The 17598-nt window shown below is 51.3% G+C and overlaps 1 protein-coding gene across 1 annotated transcript in view; it reads left to right on the top strand.

Moving 5' to 3' along the window:
* The window catches only part of Slit1 (slit guidance ligand 1), a 143007-nt gene extending 128107 nt beyond the window's left edge, over positions 1-14900 (top strand). Inside the window, exons 27-37 of the mRNA XM_038336276.1 lie at positions 383-507; positions 789-886; positions 4751-4890; positions 4979-5072; positions 6834-6971; positions 9754-9982; positions 11389-11519; positions 11925-12079; positions 13020-13308; positions 13654-13865; positions 14662-14900. Of these exons, the coding sequence (XP_038192204.1) occupies positions 383-507; positions 789-886; positions 4751-4890; positions 4979-5072; positions 6834-6971; positions 9754-9982; positions 11389-11519; positions 11925-12079; positions 13020-13308; positions 13654-13865; positions 14662-14900 (1850 nt within the window). The remainder of the gene's footprint in view (positions 1-382; positions 508-788; positions 887-4750; positions 4891-4978; positions 5073-6833; positions 6972-9753; positions 9983-11388; positions 11520-11924; positions 12080-13019; positions 13309-13653; positions 13866-14661) is intronic.
* Positions 14901-17598: the final 2698 nt, after the last annotated feature.

Genomic DNA, 17598 nt, shown 5'->3' with positions numbered 1-17598 from the left:
AGAGCCAAGCTCAGGCACATGGCTCCCCCTCTGCTGAGTAGGCTGTAGGCCGAGGTGATTGCCTCTGAGGGTGTGAGGAGCAGAGTCAGGGGAAGTCAGCCCTCACAGTTTTGCTACTCTTACTCTTAGAGTAGCCCTAGCCATTCTGAATACAGTTTCCACCTGTTGGGAGCTGCAGAGTTCTCACAGCTACCTGTCAATCAGGGGCTGCCAAGGACCCTGTGGGAAGTGGGTTCTGCAGCTGGAAAGCTGTACTGAGCTGAGGGGTGCAGCATGACCCTCAACACTCGTGGTGAAGGCATGTCTCCTGGGAGGAGGGTATTTTTTTAGGGCAGAGCCCCAAGCTCCCACATGCCTGCTAATGCTCTCCCTCTTAATACAGGTCCCCCCAGTCTGGCAGTTCAGGCCAAGTGTGATCCCTGCTTGTCCAGCCCATGCCAGAATCAGGGCACCTGCCACAATGACCCTCTTGAGGTATACAGGTGTACCTGTCCCAGTGGCTACAAGGTGAGTGGAGGCTGGAGCTGGAGGAACAGGGTTCTATCTGCTGCAAGGCAGGCCCTGCACAACAGGCTATGTCGTTGGCTGGTCTAGCCTAGAACATGCGTGTGAGTGATCCTGTTACCAATGACTTAACCTTTGGGCAGATGGACATACTGATGAATCAGTAAATGAAGGAAGGAAGAGGCAACCCTGTGGTAGACAAGCAGAGCTGCTGAGGGCTGTTTCTTAGCTCAACCAACGCCCTTGGCTCTCCCTGGAGTCCTCATTGCTGGCTTCTCCTCCAGGGCCGAGACTGTGAAGTGTCCCTGGACAGCTGTTCCAGCAACCCATGTGGAAATGGGGGAACCTGCCATTCCCACGAGGGCGAGGATGCTGGCTTCACGTGAGTGCCCATAGGGTGTGAGGCGGGGTTGGAGAGGGGTGACAGGCCCAGCATCGAAGTCTCGACCTGTGCTGGAGATGAGGGTGGGCAGGGAGAACAGACCTGTGCTCCAGACTATAGTCACGTGTTCTTTGAGCTCCTTCTCTCCTGGAAGAGGTATGGGCAGAGCAGCCGTGGGACAGCAGGCTCTGGACAGCACAGGCTCACAGGGGAGCGCCTGGGCCTGGGCTGGCTTCCACTGCTCTCTGGGGAGGGGCCCAGGAGTGTTTCCCACACACTGGGAACCTATAGCCAAGGGTAAATACCATGGCAGTGCTGGGGGATGGTTGGGGGCATATAAGACTTTTTAAGAACTTTTCTATATAATTTATTTTTATTTAATATACATTGGTGTTTTGCCTGCCTTCATGTCTGTCTGAGGGTGCTAGATCCCCTGGAACTGGAGTTAGTTAGACAGCTGTGAGCTGCCATGTGGGTGCTGGGAATTGAACCCAGGTCCTCTTGAAGAGCAGCTGGCTGAGCAATCTCTCCAGCCCCCCAAGACTCTTTTAAATCTCCACGGGCCCTCTGAGCCCCCATTTTAAGCTGAACAAGTCTCTAGAAGCTGTGGCTAGCCCTGTGTTCACTGAAGTGGCAAAGGTGGAGCTACATCCTGGTCACTCCTTTTGGCGTCCTACCTTTGCGTGACTCTCAGTGCCTGGCCACTGCGGGGAGGGATCCCACCCTGAACGGCAGGCATTTCCCATGCTCTGGATACAGCTGCCCTCACCACTTAGCATATTCGAGCCCATCCAGAGCAGATGTTATATCTTCACCCCTACACTTGCCTGCTTTTCCCAGGAAGCCCCCCATCCCGCCCACCCCCCCTTCCCAGAGCTTTTCTGAGGAACACAGTACTTAGTTGCTGGCGATAAATTGCCTGCCGAACAAATTGGCTCTTCAGAAAATGATGTAGAATTTATGGGCGGAAATGGCCAAACCTGCCTCTGCAGACCCAAATTACTAGATGTAAAAAATAAAGTGCTAAGTGCCTCTCTTCCAGTGTTGCCTTGGAAACGCATCCTCACACTAGGCAGGCACACCTCGGGGGCAAGCAGCAGCTCCAGTCAAGCTTCCTCCCCGTTCTGGTCCTTGGCTCCTGCACAGGGCTGGGATGCCCCTTCTGGGGTCGGGGCAAGCTGGTTGGCCCTACATCCTGCAGCCAGGCAGCCTATAGCACCAGGTGGGAGGGGAGACGTCCTTTCCACCTGCCTTATGCTCTGAGATTTTTTGCCAGAAGACTTTCTGCGCAAATGTCCTGTCATCCTAGCTAAAAACCGAACTCCAGAAGATGCCTGGGCACAGCCTCCAGAGCAGACGTAGAACACCACCCCACACAAATGTTCTTAGACCAACAGCTGCATTTTTTCCATTGTAAGTTTGTTTCCTTCATGCAAAGGAGACAGTGCCGTGGATATCATAGATATTCTTGCCGTTTTAAAATAAAACAAGTAGGTTAAGTATGCTATACCCACCCCCCAGTGGTTTTTGTTGTGCATAGCAATTGGGTACCATTTTTAACTTATTATTTATTCATTAAGTTTTTTTTTTTTTCTAGACAGGGTGTATTGGGGAGCCAAGGCTGCTCCATAATACTCAGCTATCCTTTTGCTTTGGCCCCGAGTTCTAGATCACAGCTTCTGGTGCCCCACGTAACTTTGGGTACCTTTCTGAAATGCCACCAGAAAGCTTCTCCATAGCAATGAAAACCATCTTTCCCTTTCTAGCTGCAGCTAGTATTTCCATTGTGTCCACCTCCCTTCTGGTCTCTATTGTGATATGATTGTATGCCAGGGGCGACTGCCCCCAGTGAGGGCACAAGAGCTGAAGTTTAAAGCCCTCCCCTCTTCTTGTCACCATAAACTTCTGATTAGAAGTTTCTTTTGGCTGAGTCTGATGGTATACATAGGTAATCCTAGGCTGGGTCTGATGGTATACATAGGTAATCCTAGGCTGGGTCTGGTGGTATACATAGGTAATCCTAGGCTGGGTCTGATGGCATACATAGGTAATCCTAGGCTGGGTCTGGTGGTATACATAGGTAATCCTAGGCTGGGTCTGGTGGTATACATAGGTAATCCTAGGCTGGGTCTGATGGTATACATAGGTAATCCTAGGCTGGGTCTGGTGATTACATAGGTAATCCTATGGCTGAGTCTGGTGGTACACATAGGTAATCCTACAGCTGGGTCTGGCAGTACACATAGGTAATCCTAGCATGCAGGAGACTGAGGCAGGAGGATTATGAGTTTGAAGCCAGCTTGAGGTACATAAATGAGACCCTATCTCAAAAAAAAGTTATTGAAGTTTCTTTGGGGTGTGGATAGACGGCTCACTGGGTAAGAGCACTGGCTGCTCTACCAGAGGACCCAGGTTTGAGTCCCAGCTTCTGCATGGTGGCTCATAGCCATCTATAACTCCAGCCTCAGTGGACCTGATGCCTTTTTCTGGTCTCTAAGGCCACCACACATGTAGGTGGTGCAATACATACATGTAGATAGAACACCCTTATTCATAAAAATAAATAAGATTAGAAAAAGTTTCTGTGTCTGAGTTAATGATGACTAATAACATACAAACCAACACAACTATTATAAAGTTTAACATTGCTACCCACAAGGAAATGTGTCTGAGACTGACTGCCTTCATTGGTGGATGGCTATATTCTGTGTCAGTTGGTCCATGTGTCCATAGATGGTCCGTGCATGATAAGAGAGAACAGCTGCCCTGATGATTGGTTTGAATATATATTGCAGACTTCCTGGGAAGGTCTGTTCACATAAATCCACTGTCAGGATTAGGACTCATCATAGACCTGCCACGCAGTTTTTGGAAACCCTTCCGGTTTATATGCCCAAATCTCCTGCGTGAGCAGGTGGTGACAGAATTTCAGTTCTGTCAGTTCCATGGGTCCCCTGTCAGTTATGTTTAATGGTTGACTTGCTGTTTTTCTTGACACCTGGAGGCACAGCCTACCTACCTCCTGCTTGGGCAGAGAGTGGCGCCTTCGCTGAGGCCTGGGAAAGATGAAGGCGTTCTATGGACATTTGAAGAGCTGGATGTGAATTCCTCAGGCCACACTCTCTGGCCCTTTAATCCCTTGGGAAACCTCACATGCCTGAGGCTAAGGAGTCCCCTGGTTTTTTTTTTTTTTAAAGATTTATTTTTTATGTATACAACATTCCTTCCATGTCTGCCTGCATGCCAGAAGAGAGCACCAAATCTCATTATAGACAGCTGTGAGCCACCATGTGGTTGCTGGGAATTGAACTCAGGACCTTTGGAAGAGCAGTCAGTGCTCTTAACCTCTGAGGCATCTCTCCAGCCCCGAGTCCCCTGGTTTTTAATCACCAACTCCTAGAACCTTCTACAGCCCAGCTACTGCTCGGCCCAGTTCTATCATTATTCTCTTCCTGAAGTCTGTACCCTGAAAGACTTGAGCAGAGTAGACGGGCAGGTCCTGCCTTCTCACTTCGGGCTTTGCCAGTCCCTCTGTACCTACTGCCTCACCTCCTGTGTTGGAATTCTTGCCGAGGCTAGACCCTCACCTCTTCCAGGAAGTCTGCCTGACCATGCCCTGCTGAGGAAGGGTTAGGAGCTCTCTGCCCACGCCTGGCTTCGGAGCCTCCACCATCCTGATAGCATGTCTCCTTGAGCTACTGTCTCCTATTTGTCTCCCCCATCACACTGCAAGCCAGAGGATTCCTTGAAGGCAGAGCCAGGCTTGTTACGTTCTAATCTGTTCACCTTCTGGTCTAAAGTAGAAGCCCCAAACACCAGTGGCCAGACTTTCCCTGTCCCTCTTCCCTGCCCCCCCCCCCACAGGTGCTCCTGTCCCTCCGGTTTCGAAGGGCCGACCTGTGGCGTGAACAGAGATGACTGTGTGGAGGGTGCCTGTGCCAACGGGGGTGTCTGTGTGGACGGTGTGGGCAATTACACCTGCCGGTGCCCTCTGCAGTACACAGGTAAGCACTGCAGGGTCAAGGCATCCCCCAACCTTTGGGGCTCCAGAGGATTGCGGCATCTGCTGCCTCTTGCTTCTTCTTCCCCTAGGAAGGGCCTGTGAGCAGCTGGTGGACTTCTGCTCCCCGGATCTGAACCCGTGTCAGCATGAGGCCCAGTGTGTGGGCACCCCAGATGGGCCCAGGTCAGTGCCACCCACTGCCAGTGACCCCAGCCTAGGCTTGGCTTCCTCCCTCCATTCCTATCCCTCATTTGTTGGTGGATATGGTCTGCGTTCCTGAGAGCCATCATAGGGGTGGCTATGGGCACAGCTTTGGCCACACGGTCCCGGGGGTGTGATTTGCTGCAGCTTGTCCCTGAGTGGATGCTGGCTGGACTGAGCCCATTGCTTTCATTGGGAATTGGGAGCAGCAGTAGAGTCCTCTTGAGGTGCTGGCAAAGGGACGTGAGAAGGCACTCCTTTGGAAGGGACTTACTGAGCCTGACAGCTATGCTCCACCACAGCCATTTATGCCAGGTCCATGACCTCTCACCCCGATCACAAAAGCCACAAAGCTCACAAAATGAAAGAGCCCTCCCAGAACAAAGCCTTACCTGAAAGGAAGGCTTGTGGAAGGCTGTTCATACTTGCCGCTCCTCCGTGGAGGGTGGCTATGGGTAGGTTCTGTTGGAGTCTAGACAGCTGTTTACTGGGCAGCCTCAGATGCCCCTGGCAACTTCCGTATATGCTCATTTATATGCAGTCTATGACCCAAGTGTGGCCTCAAAGCTCGGAATTCCAAAACCTGTCCAGCCCCAGAGCAAGGAGTCACTGTATGAACTCAATTATGGAGAAGGGCTTGTCACCTGGAGGCTGCTGGATAAAGATCATATGGGATTTTGAAAATGTCACTCCCTTATACACAGTTCCATTCCTGGAATGCCCCTCCTCCTGTCCATGAAGTCAGCAAAAAGTTGTTAGGCTAGGACTTCCTGTGGTCTATGGCGGAGTAACCCGAGCCCAGGAATTGGGGCTAAGGCCAGGGGTAGAGACCTGAAGAAGCCTGCTATGTAGGCAGTAGTGTCCGGGGACTGTTGGGGACCAGCTAAACATGCGCAGTGGACAGCAGCAAGGCCTCTGTGAAATGAGAGAGACATTGCGCTCCTTTGTAAGGCACAGGGATGGGAGCAGAGATGGCAAAGCCAACCAGGGAGCAGTGTCCCATTTTATGCGGTCGGGATAAACACTGTAATAGGAGATGGGTTCTGCACATGTGCATATATATGTATACCGGGCTGAACGATATTCTTTCCAGCCTGAGAAGCACTGGGTTTGAAATGAGAAATGACTCCAGGCAAGAATGCAGTCTGCTTACATGGGGTTTGGAGTTGATAGCTCAGACAGGGAGCTGGAGAGGTGGCTCAGAGGTTAAGAGCACTGCCTGTTTTTCCAAAGGTCCCGAGTTCAATTCCCAGCAACTGCATGGTGGCTCACAACCATCTGTAATGAGGTCTGATGCCCTCTTAAGTCATCCTCATCAACTTAGACCATGAGACTCAATATGGACAGGTTGCCCATGCATGCTTCAGCATTGCCAGGGCAAAAATTAATTATTAAGGGTTCAGACAGGGCTGGAGAGATGGCTCAGAGGTTAAGAGCAGTGGCTTCTCTTCCAGAGGTCCTGAGTTCAATTCCCAGCAACCACATGGTGGCTCACAACCATCTGTACTGAGATCTGGCACCCTCCTCTAGCGTGCGGGCATACATCGAGGCAGAATGTTGTATACATAATAAATAAATAAATTTAAAAAAAAAAGGGTTCAGACAGGGACAGGGGTTGCTTGGACTCTTCTAGCCCAGATTCCCCCACATCCACACAGCTCTGCCAGAGGCAGGGATTCTCTGTCAGACTACACAGTCCTGGCCACGATGAATGTCGGCTGACCCTCTCCCTGTCCACCACAGGTGTGAGTGTGTGCCAGGTTACACGGGTGACAACTGCAGCGAAAATCAGGACGACTGCAGGGATCACCGCTGTCAGAACGGGGCTCAATGTGTGGATGAGGTCAACAGCTACGCCTGCCTCTGTGCCGAGGGCTACAGGTAAGCTTCTGGGGCCACACTGTGAGCAAGTCCCCTGCCTCGGGTGGGACTGGCAAGGGCCCCTCTAGGGCTCAGGAGAGTAACAGTCCCATTCTGGGAGCTGAGTGCTGGGTGTGACTCCACTGGTCCCAACTATGCAAACTTGGAAGGGTCAAACAACCACTTAGAACTTGGGCATAGACTTCCAAACCTGTTTGTTGAAGGGCTGAAGATGGGAACAGTAAAGAAGGAGTTTAGAAGGAGTTTAACGTCATGCTTCTGAATGTGGGCATCCAGCTATCCCAACACTATTGGTTGAAAAGACTTTTTTTTTCTTCATCTCATTCAATTGTCTTGGCTTTCTTGCCAAAGGTCTGTGGCCTGCAGGTTTAGGGATGCTTCTGTTTGCTGTTCATATGCCAGCAGCATGCTGTCTTTATTACTGCAGCTTCATTTTTAAATTTTAAATTCGTTTTTAAAGCAGAGTTTTTAAATTGGAAAGTGTAAGTCCTCCTGTTTTTTTTTGTTGGTTTTTTTTTTTTTTTTTTTTTTTTTTTTCGAGGTTGTTTTGGCTATCCTGGGTTTGTTGAAATTCCAGGTTAGCTAGTCAAGTTTTGCAAAAAAAAAAAAAAAAAAAAAAAAAAAAAAAAAAAAAAAAAAAAAAAAAAAAAAAAAAAAAGTAGTTTGGGATTTGGTAGGTGTTATTGACCTGTGGAGCAGTGTAGGGAGCAGTGGTATTTTAATAAAACAATATTGGATTTTTCCATTCTTGAGTGTGAACTGCCTTTTGGCGTATGTAGGCCTACTTTTAGCTTCTTTCTTTCTTTGTCGTTTTTAAAGTACATGCTTCACACTTATTTTGAAACATTTTTAAATTATTATTTTATGTGTATGGTGTTTTGCCTGCAGGGATGTCTATGCACCAAGTCTGTGCCTGGTGATTTCAGAGGCCAAATGAGGGTGCCAGATCCCCTGGGACAGAATTACAGATGGTTGTGAGCTGCCTTGTGGGTGCTGAGAATCCAACCTGGGTTATCTAGAAGGGCAGCCAGTGCTCTTAACCATTGAGCTATCTTATCTCTCTAGCTCCTCATACATAATTTTGGAATTATTTCCTAATTTTAATTCTTCTAAAGGATATTATAAATAGAATTGATTTTAAAAAGAGTCATTTATTTTACTTATGTGTACAAGTGTTTGCCTGCACGTATATATGTGCACCAAGTGCATGAACTGGCCAAAGAAGTCAGAAGTGGGCATTGGATCTGATGGAACTTAGGTATAAGTGGTTGTAAGCCACCATGTAGGTGGTGGGAATTGAACTCAGGTCCCCTGCAAGAGCAGCCAGTGCTCTTAACTGCTGAGCCATCTCTCTAGCCCCCTGGAATTGATTTCTTAATTTGTTGTATGTGCACTGATTTTGTAAATCAGGCTGAATTATTCAATTAGTTCTAAGAGCGTTAGTAGATTCCTTAGGATTTTCTTCTACAGGATAATAACATCTACAAATAGATAATTTCCTTCCTCATTTTCAGTGTAGATGCGTGTTTTCTGCCTAGCTGCTCTGCACATATCCTGAAGTGCACAGCTGTATGAAGCTTGTGAGAGCAAGTGCTCTTGGCTTCTTTCTGCTTCTATAGGGCAACATTAACCTCTGTCCATCGAGTGTGATGCAGGCTGTGTGTGTTTTCGGGCTGTTTTTCGATTTCCCTCCTACTTCTAACTTGTTGACGTTTCTTTGATTTTTAATGTGTTACTATGATGTTCAACACTGATTGATTTCAGATGCTAAATGAACTTTGCGCTCCTGGGGTAAAACTTAAATGGTCATGATATATAATAATGTTTATGCTTCATTTGATTTGCTAATATCTTGTTGAGGACTTTTTGCCCATGTCCCTTAGTGACATTGCCTGTATTTGTTTCTTTCAGTGTCTTTGTCTCGCTTAGGTACCAGCGTCTCAGAATCAGGAAGTGTTCCTTTATTATCTACTTTTTAGAAGAATTTATGGAAAAACGAGAATTAATTATTTTTTTAAATCTTTAATAGGATTCATCAGTGAAACAAACCCTTTGGGCCTGGGGAATTTTCTGGTCACTAGTTTAATTTCCTTACTTGTTTTTTTAGCATGGATTATTTAGAGTCTTGAGTCAATGTGGGGAGTTTTTATGTTTCTAAAAATTGACCGATTTCATCTATGCTATCCAATTAGTGGGCACACAGTTGGTCATATGTGCCCTTCTAAGTCTCCCTGCCTCTTGTGTTGGGGGTTATTAGAAACCAGGGCCTTGTGCCCACTAAGCAAATACTCTATCTCCTGCCACCTCCCCAGGTAATTGCTTTATTTCTGTAAGTCTGCCAGCAATGTGCCCGTTTTTATTTCTGTTTCTGTAATTCAGGGACTCCTCAGCACCACCTCCATCACCACCGCTTGTATCTTAAGTCAGAGTTGTAACACCTGCCCTGCAGAGTTACTGGCATGGCGGGAGGGAGTGAATCTTCAGCTTCGACGTGCATGCCAGTCACCTCAGATCTGTTAGAAAGTGACCTGGGGGAGAGGGGTCCTTTTCTGGGAAGGGCCAGATGATGCTGCAGGTGCTGCTCCAGAGTGTCCCTCCTGGAACTCAGCTCCCTTGGAAAGCAACACTCACAAAGGACATCTTCTGGGTGTCCTTTAAGGTGGACTTTAAGGGTCCATTTTCTTGGGGTGGTTAGTGAATTTCTGACTAGCACAGTGGGAGAGAGTCCCTCCCTCCCCTTCGTTTGGCCCCACTGTCTCTGACCCGTGTCTTTTCCTCTCAGCGGACAGCTCTGTGACATCCCACCTGCCCCCAGGAGCCCCTGTGAGGGGACTGAGTGCCAGAATGGGGCCAACTGTGTCGACCAGGGCAGCAGGCCTGTATGCCAGTGCCTGCCAGGCTTCGGCGGCCCCGAGTGTGAGAAATTGCTCAGTGTCAACTTTGTGGACCGTGACACTTACCTGCAGTTCACTGACCTCCAGAACTGGCCTCGGGCCAACATCACTCTTCAGGTGTGTGTCTGGGGACCTGGTCACTCAAAGGGAGTCAGGGAGCAGAGTATCCCCGCTCCTCAGAATGTCAGGCTACACCCCAGTCCACAGAAACCGAAAGGAACCTGTGTGGACCGCTGTTATCCTCGGGTTAGGATGAATCATTAAGATCACCTGTGGCAGGATCCGGACAAAGCTTGGCAGAGGCCTTGCCCACAGGCCTTAATCACACCTTCTGCTCGGCTCTGGCCTCTAGTGCAGCGCATGGGCTTGCTCCATGTGCCCGGAGTGATTTCTGGGCTTGCCTTTAACCAACAGTTTTGGGGTCCCCTAAATGCCCATTTGGTGCCTCCAGTGTCATTTCTGAGCATCATCATGTTGAGGGGGAAAAACCAGCTTCTACTTCCAACAAATGATGAAAAATCTGGCCGTTTTGCTGAATATGTCCCAGAGGAAGAGAGGGAGGCAGATTTGACTGCATTTTCCCCAGTAGACAATGTAAACTCTTGAACCCCTCTGCCTCAAATTCCATTCTTGTTCACAAGCACCCAATCGTCTCTCCTTTCCTTTGTTCTTTCTCTTCCTCAGCCCCTCAGACAGGCTCAGCTCTGTCCTCTCCCACTGCCCTCAGCAAGATAGCAGGCAGCCTATCCACTCAAGGCAAAACTCACCCAATCCAGACCCAGCCCTGTCCCCAGCCCAGCCCCAGCCATAGCGCAGGCTCTTCTAACATCTTCGGGAGGGCTCACTGTCACACACTAAGGGGTTCTTCTTAGCCTGCACTCTAATTCAACAACCAACGGTCTCAGCGGAAGCTCTCTGATTGGCCAGGCTTTTGTTGCATACCTATTCCTTGACTGGGCCTAAGGAAATGAACCAGCCTTGGTCCACGTGCCCGCTCCGTAGACCAGGGGCATCGGGACATTTACCAGAAGAATGCATGGAGGGAGGGGGAGCTAGACAGAAGGAAGCAATCGTGCTTCCTACAGCCACGGGGACCGCCCTCCCAAGTCTCCAACCACAGACCCTGTTTTCCAAGTATCTCCTTCCGATATTAAAGGGCTCTAGCAGGGAGAACCTTCCAGAACTAGAGTGTGTCTCCTCCCTTTGTAGCCAGTTTCTTGAGGCTCCCAGGGGCCCCCACACCACACTGCCTATTTCCCACGGGGCAACCGGTCTTTTACCTGTTCTTGGGCCAGTGCTGTTCAGGCCGCAGCCATCCTTTTGCTGGCAGTGAATGACAAGTGAGCCTGGGACTGCCGGCCTAGGCCAGCCTCCCTGAAGGAGAGGCGTCTGGCCAGGCAGAGGAGGAGAGGGGAGAGAACGGTTTTCATACCTTTCCAATCTTGAGTCCCCTCTGTTCGTTTACCCACCTGTGCTGCTTCCATGAGGGGTGGCATGGGAGAGAAAGTGCCTTTGCCTCTCAGGTCTCTACAGCAGAGGACAATGGGATCCTCCTGTACAATGGGGATAATGACCACATCGCAGTTGAGCTGTACCAGGGCCACGTACGTGTTAGCTATGACCCGGGCAGCTACCCCAGCTCCGCTATCTACAGGTAGGAATTCCTCAGGCTGTCAGCCTTCCTTGGGGTGGGGGCAGGCCAGGATGTGGGGCTCCTGGGCCAAGAACTACACAGACTTGGCTGACCAAGAGGAAAGGACATCTGGTCTCCTGAGTCCAGCCCACTTGGATCTGAGGCTCCTTGGCATCCATAGTTCCCCATCCTACCTCACCTCAGAGGCAGCCCCTCACTGGGGAAGAAACTCTCTCCAAAAGCCCCAGCCTCTCCTGGGCCTCAGAAAGGGGGAATAGCAGGCATCAGGCCAAAGTCCACATAGTCCCCTTAAGAGATTTGTCTCCTTGGGGAGCAGCGGCTGGGTTGATGGCCTTTCTGGGATGTGCCTAGCTTGGATCTTCCTGAGGCCCACTCCCTGGGTGGGGTCTCCCCATCTCTTTCCAGTGCTGAGACAATCAACGATGGGCAGTTCCACACTGTTGAGCTGGTCACCTTTGACCAGATGGTGAACCTCTCCATCGACGGCGGCAGCCCCATGACCATGGACAACTTCGGCAAGCACTACACACTCAACAGCGAAGCCCCCCTCTATGTGGGAGGTGAGGACCTTTCAGACAGAAAAAGCCTGTTACCTACTCATGGTGATGGTGTCCCCAAGCAGGGGCCTCCTGTGCTTTCTGGTCTGAGGCTGACCAGGAGAGCTTGTGCTACGGCTGGGGAGGTGCCAAAGGATGAGGTGGTCCTACTGAATGGTTAATCTGTTGGATTGTGCTGTCCTGCCTGGTGTCTAGCTGCATTCTGGCCAACCTAGACTAACCAAGAAGGGGCTGGCCAACAGGCCTGGGTCTTTCCCAGATGTCTTCCATACCACGGGCACCCTTCTTGGCTCTGGACCAGTCTGGGATTCATTTCTAGTCTTGGACCCTCAGAGGCCAGAAACACTGCAAGAGGCTCAGCACAGAGTCCTGCATCAGCTGGAGGCTCCCCAGCTAGACCTGCGGATGCTGTAGTCCAGGAAGGTCTGTCCACCACCTGCAAGCATCCACATGCTGTCTCAGCCTGGGGAGTGCCTGGCCCGCTATGTGATCCCGCTCTGCCCGGGAGTTGAGGCTTTCAGCTGAGTTCCTGAGTGTGCCAGACGGGGGCAGGCAGCCTCTGCCTAGGGATGGCTGTGAAGCCACTAGCACAAAAGCAGATGGCAAAGTGCCCTGCACATGAGTTCTTCGCTTCGACTGGAATCTCCAGAAATGAAAGCAGATATCCCAGAGGGAAGGAAGGAGTCCCAGGGGGAGATAGCCAGACTTAGGGAACAGGCATTTTGGAATCCAGCTGGCCAACTGGCCATACCTAGCCTGACCTAGCTCCGGTCCCAGAGGAAGTAGACTTTCCACATCTTCCTGGAAAGGAGTCTGATCCTCCGGGGTGACAAAGGGCCTCTGCAGAGATAGGACAGAGCCCAAGGGCACGAGGAAACATAGAGCTGTCCAACAGGCACGGTTCAATCCCAACACATTCCAGCATTTCTTCCTGTCACTTCAGGTATGCCTGTAGATGTGAACTCAGCTGCCTTCCGCCTCTGGCAGATCCTCAACGGCACCAGCTTCCACGGCTGCATTCGGAATCTGTACATCAACAATGAGCTGCAGGACTTCACCAAGACGCAGATGAAGCCGGGAGTGGTGCCGGGCTGTGAGCCCTGCCGAAAGCTCTACTGCCTGCATGGCATCTGCCAGCCCAATGCCACCCCAGGGCCCGTGTGTCACTGTGAGGCTGGCTGGGGGGGCCTGCATTGTGACCAGCCAGTGGATGGCCCCTGCCATGGCCACAAGTAAGCCTGGGAAGGACCAAGAGAGTCATCACCTTACTCATCGGTCCTTTTCCTGCAAGCCCGTTTGCTTATGGCAAGCACAGCCTCACCAGCTGTATTTTTAAATCTTTAAATTGGAGCATATGTCCTGATACAAGATTATTATTATTATTATTATTATTATTATTATTTGGCTTTAAGCTCTTATTAACTGGAAAAGGACAAGCATAGAATCAGATTCCCCCCACCCCGCCCCTTTAAATCTTGGGAACAGAACCAAGTGCAAGGCTAGGGGGTGGGACCCCCCCGCTCTGGCTGGCCCACGGTCTAGCCTGTTCTCACAGTCCTCTTCCCTGTCTCTTCCAGGTGTGTCCACGGGAAATGCGTGCCCCTTGATGCTCTTGCCTACAGCTGCCAGTGCCAGGATGGGTACTCAGGGGCTCTGTGCAACCAGGTCGGGGCTGTGGCAGAGCCCTGTGGGGGCTTGCAGTGCCTGCATGGCCACTGCCAGGCCTCAGCCACCAAAGGGGCACAATGTGTGTGCAACCCTGGCTTTTCAGGCGAGCTGTGTGAGCAAGGTCAGGGGGCCCCCTCCTGACTGCCCTCTGCAGGGTCCCTCCCCGCCATTCTGCCGTAGGAACTTCATGTTATCATCCTCAAATCCCAGCAAGCCCTCCATCCTTGTCCTCCTCCTTCCCTCCCCTCTGGTACACAGGGGACTACTGGGCTTCTGTGCCCTTGTCCTCTAGTCAGAGTTCCACCTTTTCCATCTCCTGGACTCAGCCTGCCCTGCAGTTCCCTTGACCAGGACCCTGTCCTTCTTGGCTGAGGTCTCTCCATGAAGAGACCATCCAGCCACATCCAGTAACAGCCAGGCTTGAGCATCTCGGTCTGTCAGCTTTGGACCTAGGTGTGGCAGGATGTCTGAAGGTTAGGGGATTTCTTCCCAGGCTTTCCCTGGGCCCCTTCACCAAGATACTTTGGCTAGACTCCAGACTGCAGAAGCTGGGAAGAGGGAAGCTGGAGAAATTCAGCCTTGGGCACCGTGGGGTCAGTGGGTCAGCCTCTCCTTCGAGGAATGCTTCCCTAACGCATTGCCTCCAGGTCTCAGCTCTTCTTGCACACCTGCACAGTGGGAACCATTTCAACTGGCAGCCACTCTGGCCTGGAGGGCCTGGGCAGCTAGCTGCTTCCTCCTCCCCCATCACACATTGTGAGGAAGTCGAGCGTAGGTGCATGCAGAGCCGGGGAGGATGTTCAGGACAGAGGGGTGAGAGGGCTTTCCCAGTGGAGCCCTCCTAGGATGCTGCCCAGTGCCCCTCCTGCTTCCCACGGTGTGCTCTGAGGCTCTCTCTTGGTATCTGTCCCATCCAGAGACCGAGTGCCGGGGGGACCCTGTCCGGGACTTTCACCGGGTCCAGAGGGGCTATGCCATCTGCCAGACTACGCGCCCGCTGTCGTGGGTGGAATGCCGGGGCGTGTGCCCAGGCCAGGGCTGCTGCCAGGGCCTACGGCTGAAGCGGAGGAAGCTCACCTTCGAGTGCAGCGACGGGACTTCATTTGCTGAGGAGGTGGAGAAGCCCACAAAGTGCGGCTGTGCCCAGTGTGCGTAATGCGCAGGTGGCACACTAGCAGCTGGGCTGAGGTGCGGGCATCACCAGGATGGCGCCTGGGTCCTGGTGGGCGTGGGGGCACCGAGCTGCCTTTCCAGCAGACTGCACTGCTGGGTCAGAGGAGCAAGCAAGGCCTGGACTGCCGCGCCCTCTCCCAAAGTGCCTTGCACAGATAGGCGCTTAATAAATATTTGTTGAATGAATGTGTGTGTGAGGTCAGGCCACGAACAGTGGCAGAATGATGGCATACCTCTGCCTGCTACCCGGGACTGAAATAGGGGGCTAAACCCGGTCTCCACTTGCTTCTCCCCTGGCCTGTGACCCTGGCTGGTCTGAAACAGAGTTAATAATATCCCAGTAGCCTTTGGCCCCCCTGAGGACAACCACCTCCCGGGGTACTGGCCTGGTCTCGGCAGCCACATCTACTGGCTGCAAGCCACTCTCCAAAAGAGCTCCTGTCATGCAGAAGTAACTGACCCTTCTTCCTTGAGTCACATGGCCCATTGTCTCCACAGCTTGGGAAAGAGGTAGGTGTAAGGTTGGGTTTGAGTAGGACCAGGCTCTGAATCATGAAGTATAGGATGACCATGGAAGCTTCTATGAAGGGGTTCTTATGCTTGGGGTGATAGATCCCACCAAAGAGGGCAAGGAGTTAGTTCAGCAGAACAGACATCATTGGCTACAAAAGGGGCATTGGGCCCAGGTTTCCCTAGCCAAAAGCTGCTGGTGCCTCTAGCAGAGGAAGGATTGGGTGTGAGGAGCAGCTGGGTGAGGCCAGGGGCTTCTCCACTGGACATGGCCTCCATGTACAGAGGCCATGTGCAACAGGAGGAAATCAGATGACCCAGACACTAAAAGTCTCTGCCCTGTGGCTCAGAGCAGACTTCTGCCCATTCCAGGCCTTAGGCCTGTGGCTGTGAAGCAGGGAGGTAGACAGGAACTAAGCAGATACCACCTTTCTGGTCCCAGGAGGAGGCCTGAGGAGTTAGAAAATTCAATTCCATTAACTTCATTAGCAGGTATTTATGTACCCAATGTGGAGTGGGTGAGGATAGGCAGCCTTGATGTGGACTAATTCCTAAGCACCATGGAGTTCCCAGAGAGGCCCAAGCTGCAGCTCCTCACTCTGGGGGTTTACAGTGACAGCTGTGTGAAGTCACCAGATACATGGTGGGCTGACACCAAGGCTTCTCTTTCATGCAGAGTGAATTGTAGAAAGATGAGGTCTGAGCCTAGCAGGGGGCTGCTGAAGGGACAAAGGGTTATATGAGGTCTCACTTCTCCCTGAGAGGTTGTAGCCCTGGATAGTGGTGGGGGAGGGAAGAGAGGAAGGGAAGCATCTCCGTGGGCCAGAAGGTGTGAGCATGTCCCTCTCTTGGCTGCTTCCATCTGGAAGTGTAGGTGAAGCACATGGAAAGACCTTATACCTGTGTCCTGGCCCATGTGGACACCAAGAGGAGCCTTCGGTGCTATTGAGGACACAAACCCCCTGTGACTTTAGGACTTGGCAACTCCTATCATAATAGCTCTGAGACCAGTGAGACTCTGGATGGAAAGAGCCCTGCCCTGCCCAACAGGTCAATGTCTTCATGACTGGGTACACCCTATGCTGGGGTAGGGGAGGACAGGCTCCATTTTCTTAAGGCCCTGAACAAGGCCACAATGCAGACCGGCAAGTCCCCAAGAGAGCAGAGGCCCAGGCCTCTAAGAGGCTTTACCCAACTCTGCAGTGTCTTTCTCTTACTCCAAGTGCCCTCAGGCCACTGTGGGACCCTGACGAGCAGCTACCCCAGGTTGTACATGGAAGAAAAGCTTAGGCATGTAGCATCACGTCCCTTTCTAGAAATAGAGACGTTCTGGCTTCCTCTGCCCTGTGAAGTTACCGTCTCCAGCCATCACCGGAAAAGCCAATTCCTGGGCTGGCATGGACTGGCAGGTTTGCTCACACTGCCGAAGGTCAAACACCTGCAGTCAGGTGGCACCTTTCCCCAAGGCCTTGGGATGGGACATGAGAGGCTAACACAATGGTTCCCAGAGATCCTTGGGAACATTAAGCCCCCCCCCCCACCCCGCCCTCCTGAAACAGTCTTCTACTGAATCTGAGGATCAAGACTCATGGCAAAGGGAGGGTAACAAGGGTGAGCGAGCCATGAGCCCCACGCTCAACTTAACCTTTGACTCAGTCACTTCCTTGCCAGCCAAGGGCCTGGTCTATCATCCTGTTCACAATTGGGCTTGGAAGGTTGGGTAAGAAAGAAGGCAACTATGAGACCAGCCCTTTGAGAAATCATCTCCACATTGTGTTCCCCTTTGGCAAAGACCTTCAGTTAGCTTTGTGGTCAGCACTGGCTATTTCTATTAGACGTGCACAGAAGACACAGAAGAGACCCAGCAGGGCAAGGCCTCTAGGACTTGGTACTAGGGCAGCACTGCTCAAGGCCCTGTGACAATGTTAAGAAATGGAAAAGACTGGCTCTGTTTCCCCTTTGCCTGCTGTTAGCCTAACCATGAAAGTATCTCTTTATACAGAATACTTACAGATTCTAATATATATTTGTATTTCATTTTGTTATAGTATTTTTATATGTTAAAGTCAACCTCCAGTGTCTTTTGATTTTCAGATGCTATGTGGTTGTGACCTTTTGTTTGGGGTTTCCTGGAGTCTTGTTTGGGTCAACTCTTAGAAACTGGCTTAAAA

This window comes from Arvicola amphibius, chromosome 1, assembly GCF_903992535.2.
Source record: "Arvicola amphibius chromosome 1, mArvAmp1.2, whole genome shotgun sequence".
Taxonomy (NCBI): Eukaryota; Metazoa; Chordata; class Mammalia; order Rodentia; family Cricetidae; genus Arvicola; species Arvicola amphibius.
Note: the sequence above shows the minus strand (reverse complement) of the source record. Positions and strands in the feature narration are given on the sequence as shown.